The 19,978-nt window shown below is 34.3% G+C and overlaps 2 protein-coding genes across 2 annotated transcripts in view; both read right to left on the bottom strand.

Annotated features, from left to right (window-relative positions):
• The window catches only part of LOC126748138 (uncharacterized), a 66,593-nt gene that overhangs the window by 3,655 nt on the left and 42,960 nt on the right, over nt 1-19,978 (bottom strand). The gene's annotated exons all lie outside the window — the stretch shown is intronic.
• On the bottom strand, nt 324-4,683 carry LOC126748140 (putative nuclease HARBI1). Its single transcript, XM_050457167.1, has 2 exons — nt 3,671-4,683; nt 324-2,693 (listed from the first exon to the last, which is right to left on the bottom strand). The coding sequence occupies exons 1-2, from the start codon at nt 3,955-3,957 to the stop codon at nt 1,808-1,810; spliced, it is 1,173 nt and encodes a 390-aa protein (XP_050313124.1). The 5' UTR covers nt 3,958-4,683; the 3' UTR covers nt 324-1,807.

Raw genomic sequence — 19,978 nt, 5'->3', positions numbered from 1 at the left:
TTTAAAGTTGTGCCTACTAGCAGAAAGCTGTTGCAAAAATTGCCAGAAGAAGAAAATTTTTCCAAAAATAACATATTTAAGGTATAAATACCTAAGAGAAATAAAAAAACACCGAGCCGAAGGTCGCAATATTGTCTATTTAGATGAAAACTTGGATAGACAATGACCTAACGTTTAAAAAAATGCTGGCAGAGTGAGACTGTTTACTGGAGTGGTTAGCAATATATTTTCAACAGGTACAAATTGATTATACTTATTTAAATAATAATTTAAATTATACATATTATGTAGCAAATTCAATGTTTAAACAGCATAATTCGGAATATCTGCCGTGCTCTTTCCCTCGCGATATCCAGGCATCGAGTACGGCACTCTTATTTTAAGTGAATAAACTAAGTAGGTGTATTACAAATTTTGTGTTTTCTTTACTTTACTTTTATCTCAAACTTCCCTAATCTTGTCTGTCATTTTTTATTACATATTTACAAATAAAATATTTTAGAAGACCTTAATTTCCAAATTAATATCTTACCTACAAATACCTATTTTAAAATTAAAACCAAACCATATTTTTTAATATTGAATACATTCAAATCTGTGTAATCGGTTTATAAAATTTCGCACGTCACTGGCCATTTCATGAATGAAATGAGGCGGGTCTAGTCTACAACCACGTTCCCCGCACCGATACCGCTTAGCTACAGATTGGTTAGGCAGACTTTAAGGGATTAAACGCATCGTTTAATCGCCTCCATTACTCGCCGAAAACAGACCGTACCTTAAGAACTACTTAATAAATATAGAGGCTGTTTTGCTACAAATTTAACTGAAGTAGGGCGGAACAAATATCACAAAAATGTCTATTAATTTAACTGATGACATAGCTGTCACCTATAAACCATATCGTTTGCCATTTTGCGAAAGGGATACACTTGGGAAAATAGTAAATGGCTTATTAGAGAATAAAATAATACGTGAATCTTTTTCTCCCTATGCGAGTTCTATCCTACTAGTACGCAAAAAGAATGGCGAAACTCGCATGTGTGTGGATTACAGGGCCTTGAATAGAAAAACAGTCAAAGACAATTATCCGTTACCACGAATCGATGATTTATTGGACAATTTAAAATGATGTAATTATTTTACGAGTTTAGACGGTTATCACCAAATATCCATAGAGGAAAATTCAATTCATAAAACAGCTTTCGTTATACCAGACGGTCATTATGAATATATGACTATGCTCTTCGGACTTGTTAATGCGGCAGCAGTGTTTCAACGGGCAATTAATAAAATTCTTGGGTCATTTAGGTATGCCACGGCCATGGCTTAGGCCCAGCGCCCACAGAAGTGGCGGAAGTCTGGCAGCGGCGTGGTTCTGGCGAGTGGCAATAGAAAGATAATGTAAATGAATTAAGCAACGCACACTGAGATGGCGTGGTAGCGGTGCAGAAATGGCACGCCATATTGTAACCACTAGTGGTGCATGGAAAGCGGCATGCCAGTCCGATCTCGTTCGTTGTTTTGAATGTTTTCATAGTTTTGACATGAAAATGCGGGATGATTTTGAATTTAATGTTCGCTTTGTCGAATTAGTTGAATCAAAACCATGTTTATATGATTATAATCGACCTGATTATTGCAACAGAACTGCACAAGATGCTGCCTGGAATGAAATCTCGAAAACAATTAAGGAAACAGGTAATTTTTAATCCAATAATTTATTATAATAAGTAAGGTTATAGTTACAACTCAAAAAATGTAGTAGAGGTAACATGGTATTGTAATACCTAATAAAAAATAGTTATTAAAAATTGTAATATCCTTGGTTTGGAATGGGAGAAATGTTACAAAAGTAGTTACAAAGCCGATTTCTTAAATTTTGTGGAGTGTTTCTTTGTATTTGCAAATCCTGAACAGGTATGTGCTGAATATTGTTTGGTTGTTTAGGTGTGGAAAAAATTCCATCGTAAATACGAATAAAATTATGTAAAGCACATATTGCTAGGATTATTATATCAATCCTTTTCGTTTTCATACAGATGGACGTTTGCAATATTCCAAATTTAGTACTTAACATACCAAAGCAGCATTCCACTGATTTGCGTCCCCGAGAAATTCTGTAATTATACATTCTTCTTTCATTGGTAAGTTGATTGCGGGCAAAGGGTTTCATAAGATCGCTTCTGAGCGGAAATGCTTCGTCACCTACAAAGTAGTAGGGAAAACCAATATTTACATCTTCACCAGGTAGAGGAGTTGGATCTGGTATATTAAGTTCTCCTCGAACCAGACACTTTCCAAATTTATTTTCTTTTAACGCACGCCCATCGCTGTTGCGGCCATATTCACCCACATCTACAGAAATAATTAAGCCATCTGCGTCGACAACAGCTAACAGCACTATAGAAAAAAAACCTTTATAGTTGTGGAATGCAGATCCTGAATTTGGGGGTGCTTTTATCCTAATGTGCTTGCCGTCAATGCTCCCAATACAATTAGGTAAATTCCATAGACTATAAAAGCGTTCAGCGATATCCAACCATTTTTCACTAGTCGGTTTTGGTAAAAACTGTGGCTGTAGAGTTTTCCATAACATCTTAGCTGTGTGATAAACAATTTTTCGTATTGTTGTATGTCCCCTTAAAAAATAAAATTGTAAGGACTTGAAAGATGAGCCCGTGGCAAAGTATCTGAAACGACACAAAGGAAAAACTGTTAAAAAAAAGTTTCCAGAATATGTTTTTGACTTTTTTTTACATAAACCAGCAGCATATAAAACTTTTTTTTTGTTTTAGTAAATGATTGCAAGGATAGATGGAAAAATATCCGGGTAAGTTTTACAAAATATTTAAATAAAAAAGTTCCGTCGGGATCCTCAGCAAAACCAATCAAACCCTACTATTTAGCTGAAAATTTACATTTTTTACAACCATTCACAAAATCAAGAAAATCATTGGGGAATACTAAAATGATTCAAGAAGAAAGTATCGCAAATGAAATTGATTCGAGCAAGTCTGACAGTGAATTAGAGGCGCCTTTAAGTGACACCAATGAATATGGGGAAAAAAGTAGTTCAGAAGCTGTGCACGTACCAAAAAAGAAGAAAGAAACAAAAAAATACCCTACTTTGCAAGAAGTCAATTCAAGTGCTTTTGAATATTTTCAAAAGAAACAAACTAAATTACAAGAATGTCCTGAAAAAACTGAGGATCCGGATAGGGCATTCCTGATAAGTATGCTACCGGACATGAAAAAAATGACTGATTTTCAAAAAAGAAAATTTAAAATTGGCATTTTGAACTTGGCTGGAGAAATTTTAGAAGAAAATCAGACATCAAATTCTAATGTTCAGCAAATGATTTCACCGCTTAGCGAATCTTCCTCAAACCCTTCCAATATACAAGTTTATTCTCCGGTTAATGTCACAACGTCAAATCAACCAGCAAACGAAAATAGAAGTCGAACATACCATACACTACAAACATTACATGGAACCGATTTTGAATATACTACTAGTTTTTCGAATCAGCAGCCTCAAGGGTATTCATATGACTAGTTTTTATGTTTGTCTTTATGTGTTCATATTCATAAATTTCATAATACAATTTATTCATGAATTTTATAATGTTTTTTTAGTGTATTCTACAGTTATTATTTAATTACTTACCTAAGAGTTATTAATAATCGCTCTTCTGCACTAACACAATTTCTCCAGTTTGTATTCTTTTTAGTTATTTTTGGTTTTATTATGTTTAGTAGCCGAGTAAAACAGTCTTTAGACATTCGATAAAAAGACTGAAACCGTTCTGGATACTGATTTAGCTCTTTAAATACATTAAAGCTGCCATATTTTTTGTTTTTCTTTTTCCATAAAGGATGTACCCAATATCGTCTTCTTTGAATATTATTTAAATGCACTAAAGCAAGAACATCTTCGTCCTCTGAAGACGACATTGTAGTAATGACTAAATTTGCATTTTGTGTGCTGCTTCTGTGCCACTTTAGTAGGCGTCAAAACGCCAGGCCGCTGCCACGTCGGTGCCACACCACTGCCACGCCATAAGCCAATACCACTTCTGTCGGCGCTGGGCATTACATGGATCATGTTCGGCTGCCTTCTCAGGACATATCTGGTGGGCTTGCACAAGACAAAATTCTAAAATTGATGCACGACGCAGGTATGACTTTGAGATTTGATAAGTGTAAATTTTTAATGTCGAAAATAAGTTATTTAGGTCACGAAATTTCTCAAGAAGGGGTTAAGCCTGGAGAAGAGAAAATAAAAGCGGTAACAAATTTTCCAGAGCCTACTGATGTTCATTCTGTTAGACAATTTTTAGGTTTGCCTAGCTATTTTAGAAAATATGTTAAGGGATTTGCTCTTATTGCAAAACCGCTAACAAACCTAACAAAGAAAAAAACGACGCAGGTCATTTTGTCGTTGATAAAACTTTAGATATCTTGTCAAAACGTTATTGGTTTCCATTCGAAATTACGTAAAGAATTATATAAGGTCATGTTTTGGTTGCATGTATAATAAAAAGCCTTCAGGTAAAACGCCAGGTAGTTTACAATATATCGAGAAGAAACCAATACCAATGGATACCCTTCATCTTGACCACTTGGATCCATTTGAAAAATGTAAAAAAGGAAACTGTTATTTGATTGTAGGTGTAGACGCGTTTACAAAAATTGTTTTTTTAAAAGCGCCTAACACGAAAACTGGACCAGTTACAAAATGGTTAAGGGAGATTATCTTTTTTTTTTTTTTTTTAAATAATCTTTTTTTATATATCTACTTAACAGAAAACAAAAAATCAATTTTGATTGCGTAAATAAACAAATAGTCCCCTATTAAACATATGTACACTTGGTGCATTCTTTACCTCCTCAGGCAACTTATTAAACATGCACAGTCCCTCGTAAAACAAAGTTTTTTGTAACGCGGATGTCGTTACCTGCCTAATGTTAAAGTTTTGCTTAGATCTAATGTTATAGTTATGGAATTGTACTCTTCTTTTTAAATAAACGTTGAGATACCCTGGCAATAAGTTATTTTCAATTTTATATACAATAGAAAGATTTGCCTTTTTTATGTTTTGCTCAACATTTAACCAATTTAAAGAATTTAACATGTCTTTAGTCGGCACATATTTCCTACAATTCAATAATACACGCATTATTTTATTTTGCTGTATTTGTAATTTTTGTATCTCTTCTTTGTTGCAAGAAATCAATAATGAACTACAATACGTGAAGTGAGGTAAAATTATAGTTTTGTAAATTAACATTTTTGACCATTTAGAAACAACATACGATATTCTATTAAAAAACCCTACTTTTTTTCCTATTTTCTTACATAAATAATTTACATGACTTGAAAAATTTAATTGCGGATCAAGGATTACACCTAAATATTTAATTTCAGTTACAAACTCTCTAGGTGAACCATTTATGAACAAAGACAATCCTAAATCGAAAAAATATTTACATTTTGTTACTGATTACCTACTACCATACATTTAGTCTCTAAAGAATTCAGTTTTAATCTATTTTTACATAACCAATCATACAACACATTAAGCTCACTATTTAATATATTTACAATTTATAAATAATCTTTTCCAGAGACGGATATGAGGGTATCGTCTGCAAATAAGGGTATAAAACATCTATTTAATATCCTATTCAGGTCATTTATATAAAGAATAAACAATAAGGGCCCCAAAACATTTCCTTGGGGTACACCCAGTACACTTTCCTTTTTTTGAGATACCCTATGTCCTATTTTTGTCCTTTGAAACCTGTCCTTTAGATAATTATCAATCCAACTTAGAGCATAATCATCAATACCATAAAGCCTCATTTTCTTTAAAAGAATTCTACGATCAATGGTTTCGAACGCACGCTGAAGATCTACGAATACACCAAGAACTATATCACCATTGTTCATTTTCTCTCTCCAATTTGTACATATATACTGGATTGCAGATTCGCAGGAATGTTGACTTCTGAATCCTGATTGTCCCTCAAACAACAAATGATTTTGCTCAAGATAATCCCTCAATTGATTACAAATTATAGTCTCTAAGATCTTATCTACAGTTGGTAAAAGATTTACAGGTCTAAACTCCGAAGGAACAGTTGGTTTATTCACTTTGGGGATTGGAATTACAACGCTAGTTTTTAGGTCATAAGGTACCTTCCCAGTGACTATTGAAGTGTTAATTAAATATAGTAGAGGATATCCAATCACGTCAAAGAGTTGTTTTACCAATTTAACATTTAAACAATCATGACTTGAGCCTTTGTTTTTTAAACCATATACAATTTTTTTCAACTGTGAAATATTAATTGTTTTAAATTGAGAGAGTTTTGATTTAATATTTAGGTCTGGCGCCTCCCAGTCTCTATCCTCTATACTTTCAGAAACTTCATTCAAAGAGTCCAAAAAAAAGTTGTCAAAGTTTTCCTCTAATAAGCCGTTGTAATTTTCAAAATTTAGCTCAGTAAACCGCTCACTGCCCTGCTTTTTTGTTCCGACTAAGTCCTTTAAAACTCTCCACATTTTTTTACTGTTCCCTTTGCAGTTGTCAATATTTTGTTCGTAGTACCGTTTTTTATTTTTTCTTATCACAGATACAACCTCATGTCTATATTTCTTAAAGTTTTCCCAATCTGCTTCCTGTTTTGTAATAGAGAATATTTTATAGGCCTTGTCTCTTTTTTCCTGTAACTGTTTTACATCTTGATTTATCCACGTTTTTTTAGGATTAATTTTCATTTTTGGTACAAGTTTATCTAAGGCTGTCTGAATGTTAGTGATAAAATCCGAATAAATAACATCTACATTTACAGAGGTGTAATTCCATGTTTTTCCTATTAGTTCCTCAGCTATATTAGCAATATTCTCGTCACTCAGATTTCTGCAGTAGAAAAGCGATTTTTCTTCTGGCGGTTTCTGTATTTGTATATTTGCCCCAATTATTTCATGGTCACTTATGCTTTGAAAATCCCTTTGAACTTCTTGCAGATTAAAATCATTGGTTATTATGTAATCAATAAGAGAATAAGAAGTTTTTGTTATTCTAGTCTCCTTTGGTACCACTTGTTTAAATCCTGAACTCTGAATGATGTTCTTTATTTTTCTTGTGTCACTAGTAGTTTTTAACCAGCATATATTAAAATCTCCTAAAAAAATGGTTCGCTGTCTATGAAACATCACATCACCCAAGCTATCTTCTAAATACTGGAAAAAGGGAGCTGGGTCTGCATTTGGAGATCTATAGCATGCACCAATCATAATATTGTCCTGCGAAATTTTTAGTTTTACAACCAGGGACCAAAAATTGTAGTCTTGAGAATCGTTAAGAACAATTGAAAAAGGCACACAATTGCTCACATAAGTAACAACCCCACCGGTATGTCTACTATTAGATAAACAGTTTACTGCAGTATACCCTTCAATAAAAAACTCATTTTCTTCGATGTCAGATGTCAAATGCGTTTCACTTAAACAACATACCATAGGTTTTTTGTCTTCCATAAATTGACAGAATTCATCAAAGTGTGTTGTAAGACCTTGTATATTAACGTGTAAAATTAAAATATCTGATATTTTTTGAATGTTAACATTTTTATTGCTTAATTGCTAATAATGCGTTTTTGATTTTTGTCTTTCTATGGCCTTTTGGTAGGATAAACACTGTTTGTCAAACACGGTATGATCAAATTTGATATCTTTGATTTTTAAAACTTCATATGCATATTTACAGTTTGTACATTCCTTATGTTCTGACTTGCATTCATCACTTTTATGGCTTCGGTTACACAATGGGCACACAACATCTTCTCGGCGACACACTGCAGCTTTATGTCCAAACTTTCAACATTTATAACATCTGAGTAATCCTATATGTTCATACACCAAGCACGAATCCCAATCTAAAAACACTCTTTTGCACATTATAAGCATTTTAAAAACTTCTGGAGAAACTTCCACTACCACATTATATTTTGTAGAATTACTCGGCTTATATTTTTTTATTAACTTTATCTCCAAATTCTGTACATTTTTAAGACTATTCTGACTCTTTATCCTTTGTACAAAGTTATTTTCCTCCCTAAGATACTCCTCACGTACACCAACCACAGTAATTTTGGGACTTAACATTTTAGGAATTTCCACATCATAATTAGCTGAAAGCTCCGCCACTGCTTTATTTTGGAGCTTTTGCAGTGACTCATTATCGCCGCACTCAACAACAATACATCCATTGCTCGCAGGCTTGACTTTGTTTACGGCTACCGACAAATCAGGTATATCCCGTAACAAAACGTTCGGTGCACCCCGAAGAATCATTTGACAGAGAAACTGCTTTTACCAGTCGAGAATTTTCAGATTTTGGCTCTGGAATGGGTATAAAACCTGTGTTGTGTGCGACAGCTACCCCTCGAGCCAACGGGCAAGTTGAAAGGTATAACAGGACAATCCTTTCATCGTTAAGGGTAGCATATCACATGAACAAAATTTGGAAAAGTCCCTAGTTACTGTCAGATGGGGCATCAATACAGCGGTAAGCACGGTCACCGGGAAATCGCCTTATGAGCTATTTCTTGGTTATCAGCCACGTGGTATTGATGACGCTTATCTGAGAGCTGAGGTTTGTGACGAAGAACCCGTTGACCTACCGAGTGCTGCAAGTCAGCAAAAACAAAAGGAGTTGTACAACCAAAGACATGCCGGCATAAAAACGTTTACTGTAGGACAACAAGTTCTTGTCCAAAGAACAAAGTGTTCAAACGATGGACAGAGCAAGAAACTCGAACTACGTTATCAAGGGCCCTTCACTGTAACGGCAGTGTTAGATAAAGCTCGATACGTGATTGAGGATCTGGCGGGTGCAGAACGCTCTTGAACCGCATATAAAGGGATATGTCCCTCTGACAAATTAAAATTGTTTTCTACAGTTGTTAGTTCTAACGAGTCCGACAGTGACTGTGAGAATTAACAACTGTGGTGAGAAATCATTTACTAATTCTTGTTTTTCTGATTTGTTATAGGTAACGCCCACATAAGAAAAGAGAGCCTTCACGAGGGCGCGAAGATAGTCAGGAATGGCCGACTATAATCTACAGAAAATTACCAGGCCTGAATATCACCACATTGTGCCAAAAGAAACTCTAGGCTAGGACGTGATGTGAATGCTAATGAGTCTCCGAACAATGGTGGGAACCTACCCTCATCTGTTATCGATTACTTGGCACCGAGCGGAGGTTTTCATTAGTTGTATAGATGTATTTTTAAAAAGTAAGAGCCTGGCAATCTTAAATATATCTTTGTTTTATCTTGAATTTATCTTTTATATTTAGTTTAAGATTTAACTCAACTCGATTTCAAACCTTCAAAGGGAGTTTATGAACATGAATCCAGATATGCGACAAGAAAAATGTTTTACCGTCAAACGTCGTTTACTACAAATATAGTTTACTGCGTGTAAATTATCTAGCAGTCAAACCACTTAAAATATTTTGTTCTTGGCTATAACGATTGGAAGCATTCTGAAGGAATAGATGATCACGATCATTTTGTCCCTATTACAAAAATATTAAAAAGTACTAAGAGCCAAAATGCAAGGCAAAGTAAACAAATCTTCGGAAAAACAATGTTTAGCTGAGGGATTACTGGAAGAATGTTTTAACTCTTTGAAGTATTTAGGGACATGTATGTTGGAGTAAAATTTAACCCACCTACTATTGTTTTTTTTCCCAGTAATCTACGTCAGTTTATTTATTAAACCGTCTGACTATATCGTCGGGTTACAAGCAAAACACACTAAGTCAAATTTTTTCAGTTTTAAGTTATTTACACCACCTGGTTACATTTCATAAAATTTGTTAATGGTAAAATCCATTAAGTCGATTGAGAATTTCTTATTACACTATTCTGCAGAAATCATAGATTCACTAAGTCAGTAATAACGTATTTCGTTCTGGCAAAATACACTAACTGACTTAATGGATATTTCTTGTAGGCGTTTTGTACGGACATCGCGAAAAATTCTGACTTAATGTATTTTACCGCATAATAACGGACATATGACTCGTATGGACCTGCAAAATATCGTTGATTTAGATCGAATTTGCTACAAAACAGTTTAGTTTATCTTGTGTAGAGTTTGAGTGATGTGCATAATGAAGCGTGTGAACAAAATATTTCAACAATTAAGGGCTCAGCAGAGTGTCAGGGGTAAGTAGTTTCTTATTTATACTACTGTTTTAAATACCTTGTGTTTGGGGGGCTCCCTTTGGAAAGGACAAATAATAGGTATTGAAGGACCAGCGTGAACTTCACACGCAAAAGAAAATAAGAAAAAGAAAACAATTACAAATTTATGGCGTCAATAACGACTTACCTGACAGTCGATGAATTGGTATACTGTAGAACTGTAGATTAGATGGTTGGCCGGCCAGTTTTCTCAACACACACGGTATTCTATATTTCGATGCGTATCGTACGATGGTACCGATCAAAAAGCCCGTCTCTCGCGGGAGGAAGCGTGCACCTGTCCAAGCCATCATTGACGCATGCACGCGGATATGGATTGTTATTGGTCAATTAAAATAATCAATACTTCTAACAAAATTGGCGGTGCATTCAAATACCCTTTAAATTTGCCAATTCCAAACACATTGTTTAAGTTTTTTTTTGGCCTTTGGTATAATCTAACCACGGCGTCACATAAACTTTTTCGATATAATTTAAATATCTACAGTGCTGTCAGTTGTTTGAGTTATTAATAAATAATCGCATTTTTTTATTTTTGAAGATTTCTTTTGCAGACTCTACTACGCAAATAAATTGTACAGTAATCAGTACATTTCCACTTGGTTTATTTAATATTTTGTCGTACCTAATTAATATGCTCTAAAGTTAAAATTGTCTAGTTTAAGATAACTTTTAAAAACCTTTTAAAGCCTACCTAATTTTTAAAAAAATAATGTTAAATATTTTTAATTGGTATAGTTTAAAAATGAAATTAAGAGAAAAAATTAAAAAACTTGTAATTTCGTAATATATATTTGGACTATTTTAGATCGGCTGAGTTCAGGACAGTCATCGCAAAGCATTTCTTTAAATTCAAGAACTGAGCATACAACTGACTGTGACATATCGTTTAAGCCAGCGTCCCAAAATAGCGTGACTCAGACGGACAAATAAGAGCTGACATTTCTGTACCAAGCAATATCGCGTCTGTGAACTTTGGCTTAGATGTGGACGGCTTTAATACTCAGTGTCTTCCAAACCAAAGCAATGTTCCCTCTGTGCTAAATCCGGATGTACCTGGACCTAGTAATTACCAAGTAACGAAATATAGCTCGGATATAGAGGACTCGGATGATTCTTTAAAAGAAAAGGACTATGTACTAGAAAAAAACGATGATAGTTCAGCAACTAGTGAAGAAGGCAAAGATGGTGAAGAGTTTAGAACTCAAGTTATACATGAAACTAGCTTAAAGAAAACTAGATGGAGCACTGCAAGGCCTTCAAGCTGGAAGAGAAATATAGAAAAGAAGCCAAGGTCAACCGTATAAAAGTATAACAGGAAAGATACAAACTCCCAAAATTTCCAAGCCAGTGAATTGTGAGAAGTGCCGTTATAAATGTTCGACATATTTTTCTGAGGATGAACGTAAGGTATTATGCCATGGAATCTGGAATACCCACGGCAAAAAGATTTTATACTTATGAATGTTTTAATAAAAGAAGTAATATATCGGCGGCCTCGAAAAGGAGAGGAAAGTAAACAAAGGAGTAATGCAAAGTCATATTTTTTTTCTAAAAAGGAAGTTAGGCATCAAGTTTGTCAGTCTTTTTTCTGCAAAACCTTATGCATTTCAAATATTGCAATCCTAAATGCATTTAAAAATAGAAGTGAAACTGGTGAGTACAGTGGTACAGACAAGAGAAGTCAAAAAGCTCCAGCTAATAAGACTCCAGAAGAGGTAATATTAAGAGTGAAAGAACACATTGAAACTTTTCCTGTTGTCGAGAGCCATTACACAAGAAAATCCACTAAACGGCTTTATTTAGATCCTAATCTAAATATTAAGAAATGTTTAATTTATTTATGGAAGAATGTAAAAAAAATCAATCGCCGGGAGTAAGTCTTATTACATATAGAAGAATATTTTGCACCCAATACAATCTATCATTCTTTAAAACAAAAAAAGACCAATGTCCCACTTGCAACGAATAATAACAGGCAACACCTATAGATAAAGAAAAGTTAGAGTTAAAGTATCAGGAACATTTAAGAAGAAAAGAAGAATCTATGAAAGAAAAGGATAAAGATAAAAAAATAACAAGTGGTGATAAAAGTTGTAAATCTATAACATGTGATATGCAAAGCGCGCTCCAAATCCCAACATCACAAGTCAGTTTACTGTAATATCTTCTTAAACTTAACTTATATCATTTTACAATTTATGAATCTGCTCCATCAAACGAACCTTTTGCTACTTTTGGACCGAAATAAATAGAAAGCGTGGAAGCTGTGAAATTGGTACCTGTTTATCCTTATACATAAATTCATTATCTCCTGAGGTGAACTATTTTTTCCGACACATGTGGAGGTCAAAATAGAAATGTACAGGTCACAGCTCTCCTTTTACATATTGTGAAAGTTCACCCAACACTTTCTGTTATCGAACAAAAGTTTATGGAAAGCGGACATTCTTATATGGAGGTGGACTCGATGCACAGCTCCATTGAGTCAGCTAAACATCATATATTATTTTTAGGTAGGAGCAAAATAGGGCAAGTGACCGATTGCCAGAACCATTACCTTTTAAGCTTATTAGTTTGCCCGAAAAGGATCTTTATAATGTAATTGAGAATATTGAAAATTCGGACAGTGAATTTGTAGGCATTCCATCAGATACCGACTCGGATAATGATAGTTGTAATGGAAATGATGAAGACGAGCCATAAATCACAAATAATTTATCAGAACCGGATAATATGGTAATATCATCATCTGATGAAGAACCGGAGGAATGGGACCCCGAAGACCTTATTCCACTGAGAGAATTAAAAACATTATTCAAAATACAGTGGAGTAAGAATAATAAAACGGTTCCACCTGTCCAATTTATGGAATATTCAGGACTAGCCCAAGTCATAAAGGAACTAGATAGGGTGACACCATATAATATTTTTAAACTCCTGATTTCAGACCAAATTGTCGAACATATGGTGTTTCAAACAAACCTCTACGCAGAGCAAACTTTTCACAATTCCGGAAAAAGTTATAAGCCCACCGATAGTGTAGAAATGCGTACATTTATTGGTATAAACTTACTAATGGGCATCAAAAAGCTGCCGTCATATCGGGATTACTGGAGTACAGATCCAATTTTACATGATCCCTATATTAGTAGACTAATAACTGTCCATCGCTTTGGTTGGCTCCTAAGTAATGTACACCTTAATGACAACAACTTGATGCCCAACCGAAATTCCGATAATTTTGATAAATTATATAAGGTAAGACCATTTTTAGAAATGTTGAAACCCAATTTTTAAGCCTGTCTGCATCCTCACGAATTTTTATCAGTGGACGAGTCTATGATAAAGTTTAAAGGCCGATTTACGATCAAACAATACATGCCTGCACTGGATATTGCTGGGATTTTGAAATATATTGTGGCAAAACCGGTCCTGTTGCAGAAAAATGTTTGGGTGCCAAAGTAGTGCTTCAGATGACACAAAATTTAAAACACAGGTATCATACAATCTTCTTTAATAACTTTTTTACAAATGTAGCCCTAATAAATCAACTGTATCAAGAAAAGTTATATGCCTGTGGTACTGTTAGACATACCAGAGAAAATATGCCCCAATTTCTGGAAGATAAAGCAATGCACAGAGGTGACTGGTACGTGAGTTCTACAGGACTTTTAGCATTTAAATGGCGCGATAAAAGAACAGTTCACCTTCTTTCAAATTATCACAACCCAGATGACAAAACGGATGAGGTCAAAAGGAAAGCGAAAGACTGCAGTGTAGAAAACATACCTTGCCCAATAGCGCTGACTGATTACAATAAACATATGAACTCAGTAGATAAATTTGACCAAATGAGGGCAGTTTACGGCCTCGCACGAAAAAGCAAAAAATGGCATAGAATCATGTTTTTCTTTATTGATGCTGCTATTGCTTACGTGCTTTACAAGTTATCTGAAGGGCCTAAAATGAACATGAAAGAATTTCGTTTCAATATTATAGAACATCTAGTTGCTGACAAATTGGTAACATCATTACAGGGTACCGAAAAACCATTACCAACTCCCATCAAAAAAAGGAAACCTTCCCAACCAGAAACGATTAGAATTACTCAAAGTACACATCAGCCAGTACGAACCAGTAGACGAAGATGTGCAGTCTGTAGTTCCAAGGAATTTGAAATACGCACAAACTGGACCTGCAGCGTGTGTCAAGTTCCCCTATGTTTGCGAAAGAACAAGTCTTGTTTTCAGTCCTACCATACAAAATGACTTTAGGCAGTGGTATGGTGGGTCAAAATATATCAAATCAACATGGGTTTTTTAAAGAAAAAAGTAAAAAATTTGATATTTCTCAATGTTATGTTTTATTTTAGAGCACCTTGAATTAGTTTTTATTTTTTTTTGTTATAAATAAGAATTATTTTTTTTTTGTAGCACTTGGGTAAATTTTTACCATTTTTTCTGTACCTCAAAGAGTTAAAGATAATTCTAGCGGCATGTTTTTATCTCGGTAAGGATTGGCGTTTAGAGAAAAAACTTTTGGGTGAATAACGGTCAGGAAACTATTTAGCAATTTGGAATTAGGTGAAGTTAATAGGAATTTGATCCTTTCTTGAAAAACCATTTGGAGTTAAAGGCCAACCAAGGAAAAGGAAATCTATCATACATTTCCAAGATTATATGTAATGCGCGTGTTATTACGTGTATTGCAAAGATGATAAAGGAATATAAAGGGTGGGGCCTAGAAAATCTGGTAGCGCTCTTGAAAAAAAAATATTACAAAAAAACGCAAAAATAAGTTTACTAAGATTTTTTTGTCTCATAAAGGGTAAGCCTAACCCTACTTAATCTTTGGATGATGCCACTTGAGGCATCTTCTTGGAAACCCCTTTCAAAAGAAAATTAATGGCATAAGATATACAGTCTAATTTAAATAAGTTGTTCAAAGTTGTCACCATTAACTTCAACACAACGATTTGCTCGACGTAACCACTGTTCCGTAACGGCGCGCAATAGAGAAATCGGTTTTTGTCTAACTGTTGCCGCAGCCTGCTCAATACGTGCTATTAGTTCTTCTTGTGTGTCGATAGGCGTCTTGAAAACTAAACTTTTAATATACCCCCACAAAAAAAAAGTCACATGGATTTAGGTCTGGCGACCTTGGTGGCGATGCAACTGGTCCATTTTGGCCAATCCACCGATTTGGGTAACTTATATCCAAAAATTCGCTCACTTCTCGTCTAAAATGGGCAGGTGCTCCATCCTGCAGGAGCCACATAGCTTGCCCGATATTCAATGGCACGTCTTCTAACAGAACAGGCAGATTATTTTGCAAAAAGTCCAAATAAACATCGCCCGTCAAACGGTCTGGTAAGATAAATGGTTTAACAAGTATCCCATTCACAATGCCTGGCCCACACATTAGCAGAAAAGCGGTGTTGAAAATTGGTTCTGCGAATTGCATGGGGATTATCAACAGACCAAACATGCGTATTTCGAAAATTGTTAATTCCGTTTCGGGTGAATGTTGCCTCGTCCATGGCTAAAATTTTGTTCGAAAAATTTTGATCATTTTCATGTTGTTGTAGGAACCATTCACAAAACTGAACTCTGCGGGGGAAGTCTTCAGGCAGTAGCGCAAGGACACGTTAAACGTGAAAGGGAGTAAATTGATTCTCGCGCAATGTTGTCCATACTTTTGTTTGACTTAATCCGACCTGCAACAACTCGAGTACTTGTTGTTGGATCTTCTTCGATGAGATTTAAAATTTTTTGTTCCCTATGAACATTTTCAGGTCTCCTTCCTCTTCCTGCATACCCTCCACGATGTTCCCGTAAATCGCCAGTATCCCTTGCCCGTTGAATAAGATTTATGAAACTTCTGGGTGTAGGATGATTCCGCAAAGGAAAGCGGTCTGCGTATAACACCGAAGCAGCAGCAGCACTTTGAAGACACTCTCCATAAATAAGAAATATATCCACAAGTTCATTGTTTTCATAACGATGTGCCATTTTCAGGATTTGCAAATTTAAAATTAAAAATAAACCAAAAGTGTCTAAGACTAACTGATCGGTACACGTGATCGATAATACAAAAATTCGAGCAAAAACTAAACATAAACAGACGATGAAAAACAAACCCATATTAACTTTTTTTATTCTGTATGTCCCTTGTTTTTGAGTGTATCGAAAAAAGTTATTTGAAAAAAATGTATATTTTTACCGAGTTCTATACACAGTTAAAAAAAAAGAATCAACTTAAAAATCACCCTGTATACTAGTTTCCTGGAAATAAATTGGGATATGCTCTACTCTGTTCATAATGTCAATACAGCTGTCGAACTTTTTTATCAGAAAATTTATTCTTATCTAATACGTTATAAATACGTTCCTAAAACCTGGAAAAGAAAGCGCACATATCCGCCATGGTTTACTCCACAAATATTAAGATTAATTAAGCAAAAACATAGAGCCTGGAAAAAATATAAGCGTTCTGTCAATCAACAGGACTTAAGTAACTTTCGCATACAAATAAAAGCAGACATTGATCCCTCATATAAATCCTACTGAAGTACTGACCTAGAAGTCAACAGCTTATTATACTCTGATGATAAAAAATTATACTGTAGAATTGATACTATTGAGGACTGCATTAAACTCCAAGCAGCCGTCTATTAACTCAGTGAATGAATGGTGCAAGAATAATAACTTGCCTCTAAATGCTGTGTAGTCTCCTACTCCTTAAAAAAGGACTGTGTTCTTACCAAAACAAAATTGATAAAGTGATACTACCAAGATCAACCCACTTCAAAGACTTGGGAGTCATTTTTGATAGCTCACTTTCATTTAGTTTTCATATCGAAGATATCATAAAAAGAAGTTATAAAATGCTGGATTTTGTTATCAGGAACTCTCCATTTTTGAGAATATCTCTAGCATTAAACTCCTGTACTTTACCTATGTTTGTTTAATTTTGGAATATTCTTCCCTAGTCTGGTCGCCACATTATCAAAACCATATTCAAGACCTGAGAATATACAGCGAAAATTTCTTAAATTCCTTTGGTTTAAATGCGAAAGAGTGTACCCGGAAATCGGCTTTTCACATGATAATTTGCTTGAAAGATTGCAGGCAAATTCTTTACAGGAAAGAAGGGACTTGGCAGATTTACAGTTCATATATAAATTAATTAATGGCGTAATTCACTCGCCAAAGATCTTGTAAGTTCTAAATTTACACACTCCTCGGCTATCAGCTCGCAGTTCTCAAACTTTTTACCTTTCAATACCTCGAACCAACATTACAAAATTTTCGCCTATACGTAGAGCTTGCAATACATACAACTCTATACAGAATCAATGCGATATATTTAACTGTAGCCTAGCCGAAATTAAAAGAATTCGCTTAGTTTAGATAATCTTGTTTTTTTCTTTTTATGTATTTATGAATAATTTATCATATCTGTAATATCAATTTTATTTTGATAAGATGATTTCATGTTTATATACATCGTTCCTCGTTTTTATTGGAATTTCTCTGTTGAGTGATGTAAGTAAATAAATAAATAAATAAATAAATCTTCTAAGTCTCATTGCTCCATAGTTTCACCATGTTCGGCACATCCCTACGTTAGGATTTTAGGATGTAATCTTTTCACCTAATATTAAAGCCCAGACTTAATTAAATCAGACAAAGATACCACTTCTATTTCAGATTTTAGGGATGTATTTAACCCTGTCCAAGGGGTTGCAGATAAGAGTGAGATAATATGCTTGTTTTTCTTTAATCATCGTATAGAAGCTGTTTTAACCGTTTTTTAATTCAGTTTTTCGTTCTTAATATGGCCATTTAAAGTTTTTAAATTGTCTTCTGTATACCTTCCGATTTAAAATAGAATATTGTTTTATTATGGAAGATCTTATTTAAAAAAAAATAAATAAATTTTGATTCGAAAGTATGGTAGACGCGGAATAGTCTTAAACGTCAAGGGGTAAAAAAAACTTAATCCCGCCCTAAACTATCTTGTACCTTTTCTTTATGGAGGATTTTCACCGACTTGGTAAGAAGTTAATAAATTCGCCGTAGTCGCTACTAGATTTTTATCTCATTAAGTACTTTATAGCTAAATGATTTGGAACCTGCGGCTGCTTCTAAATTGCAAATTCCACTGGCTGCATTAAAGCGAATAAACAAAATCAGTCAAGGTTTTAATTTAACCATCCACAAATTGACTATAATGAAGCTTTTGCTTGGTGTATTTATTTTCAGGCAGATCAGGTTCTATGAAGATTTGTTTACCATTTAACTACCATGCGTTTTGCAACATATCTCGCCTTTGCAAAAATATTAACCACACGAACACACTGGTCGCCACTTGCGTGGTAAGGCTTTTCCACCTCGAAGGAAATTACGTATATTCTTAAAATGGCAACCAACTTCATTTTTTATACGTGCAAGGATTTATTTGATCGAAGAAAAATTATGTAGTTATTATATTTTGAAGTTTTCTAAATAAGAAAGTATTTTTTAAATAATAATTGATGCCTAATCAGGTCATTCGTCAAGTAAGCTGGCAGATCATACTGAGTAAAAAAGTGAGCAAATCGTTCTGTGAACTTGCACAAAAATATCTTGTAGATGAAATCTTTAACTTCTGTATTTAGCTCTAGTTAAGATTTTCTTTCACTGTAACAGATATTATTTTATTTATTATTACAAATTGTAGATCACAGATATCAAAGAACAATAGACAAACGAATTCCAACAATCTATAACACGTCCTACAAAGTGTTACTTTACAGATGCCCTACTCAATTCAGGCTCTACACTTTAAAGGCTGGTGTTCCTGGTCGTTTTATACTATCTGGAAAAGTACAGAATAATATAAAATGGTTGATTATTGATATTAAATTTCCGAACGTTTTTATTGTAGATTTTAACATCGACAATGACCAAAAAAAAATCGTATTGAATATTAATAACACGTCTTCCAAAGGGCTTCTTAGCAGATGCCTTACTCAATTCAGGTTCTGGCACTTCGGAAGCTGGTGTTTTGCCATTGTATAAACTACTAAACATAATATTTCTTAAACAGCAATACCTTATTAATAAAGTCGAGCTCACTGTTTCAAGTTTGTTTAAATTTTCGAGTATCTTTTCAGATACTTGAAAAACGAATAACTGCGCATGTAGCGGGTTAATTTGATAACTTTTCTGAAAAATTTGTCACGCTACCTATCTTCCTCACAAACATAACAACAAATTACAATTATTCGAATATTTATACGATTTAAATTGGAAAAAAATATTTTTCTTTCTCATTGACCTACAATTTAACTTGGGCTTCGAACCACGAGTGGACTCAGGTCGTTTCTATCGACTGCCACCCAGCTAGTTTTGTTTATTTTCATTTATTTGAAATGTCTATGTTATTTAGAGCCCTTGATTTTCTATTTTATCCAATTACTAATGTCTTAGGTCTCGGTGTAGAAAACTATCGGTCATACCATTTACATGTATTCCTTCCTATTCCTTTTCTTCTCACTTCTATCTCCTCAATCCAGTAGCCAAGAACCATAGATACAAATACATTAGCCTGGATCTATATTAGTTAGTAGAGTATTAACCTATAAAGGTTTGGGTAGGAAAATTAAAACACAAAATACAGGGTGTCATTGAAATGGTG

The sequence above is a fragment of the Anthonomus grandis genome, chromosome 22 (assembly GCF_022605725.1).
Source record: "Anthonomus grandis grandis chromosome 22, icAntGran1.3, whole genome shotgun sequence".
Classification (NCBI taxonomy): domain Eukaryota; kingdom Metazoa; phylum Arthropoda; class Insecta; order Coleoptera; family Curculionidae; genus Anthonomus; species Anthonomus grandis.
The sequence above is the reverse complement of the archived record's forward strand: the minus strand, read 5'-3'. Positions and strand labels throughout refer to the sequence as shown.

Coding starts and splice junctions, on each gene's coding strand:
- LOC126748140 (XM_050457167.1), bottom strand. CDS start 3,957: ATGTCGTCTTCAGAGGACGAAGATGTTCTTGCTTTAGTGCATTTAAAT. Junction 2,694..3,670: donor CGATTATTAATAACTCTTAG/GTAAGTAATTAA, acceptor GTGTCGTTTCAG/ATACTTTGCCACGGGCTCAT.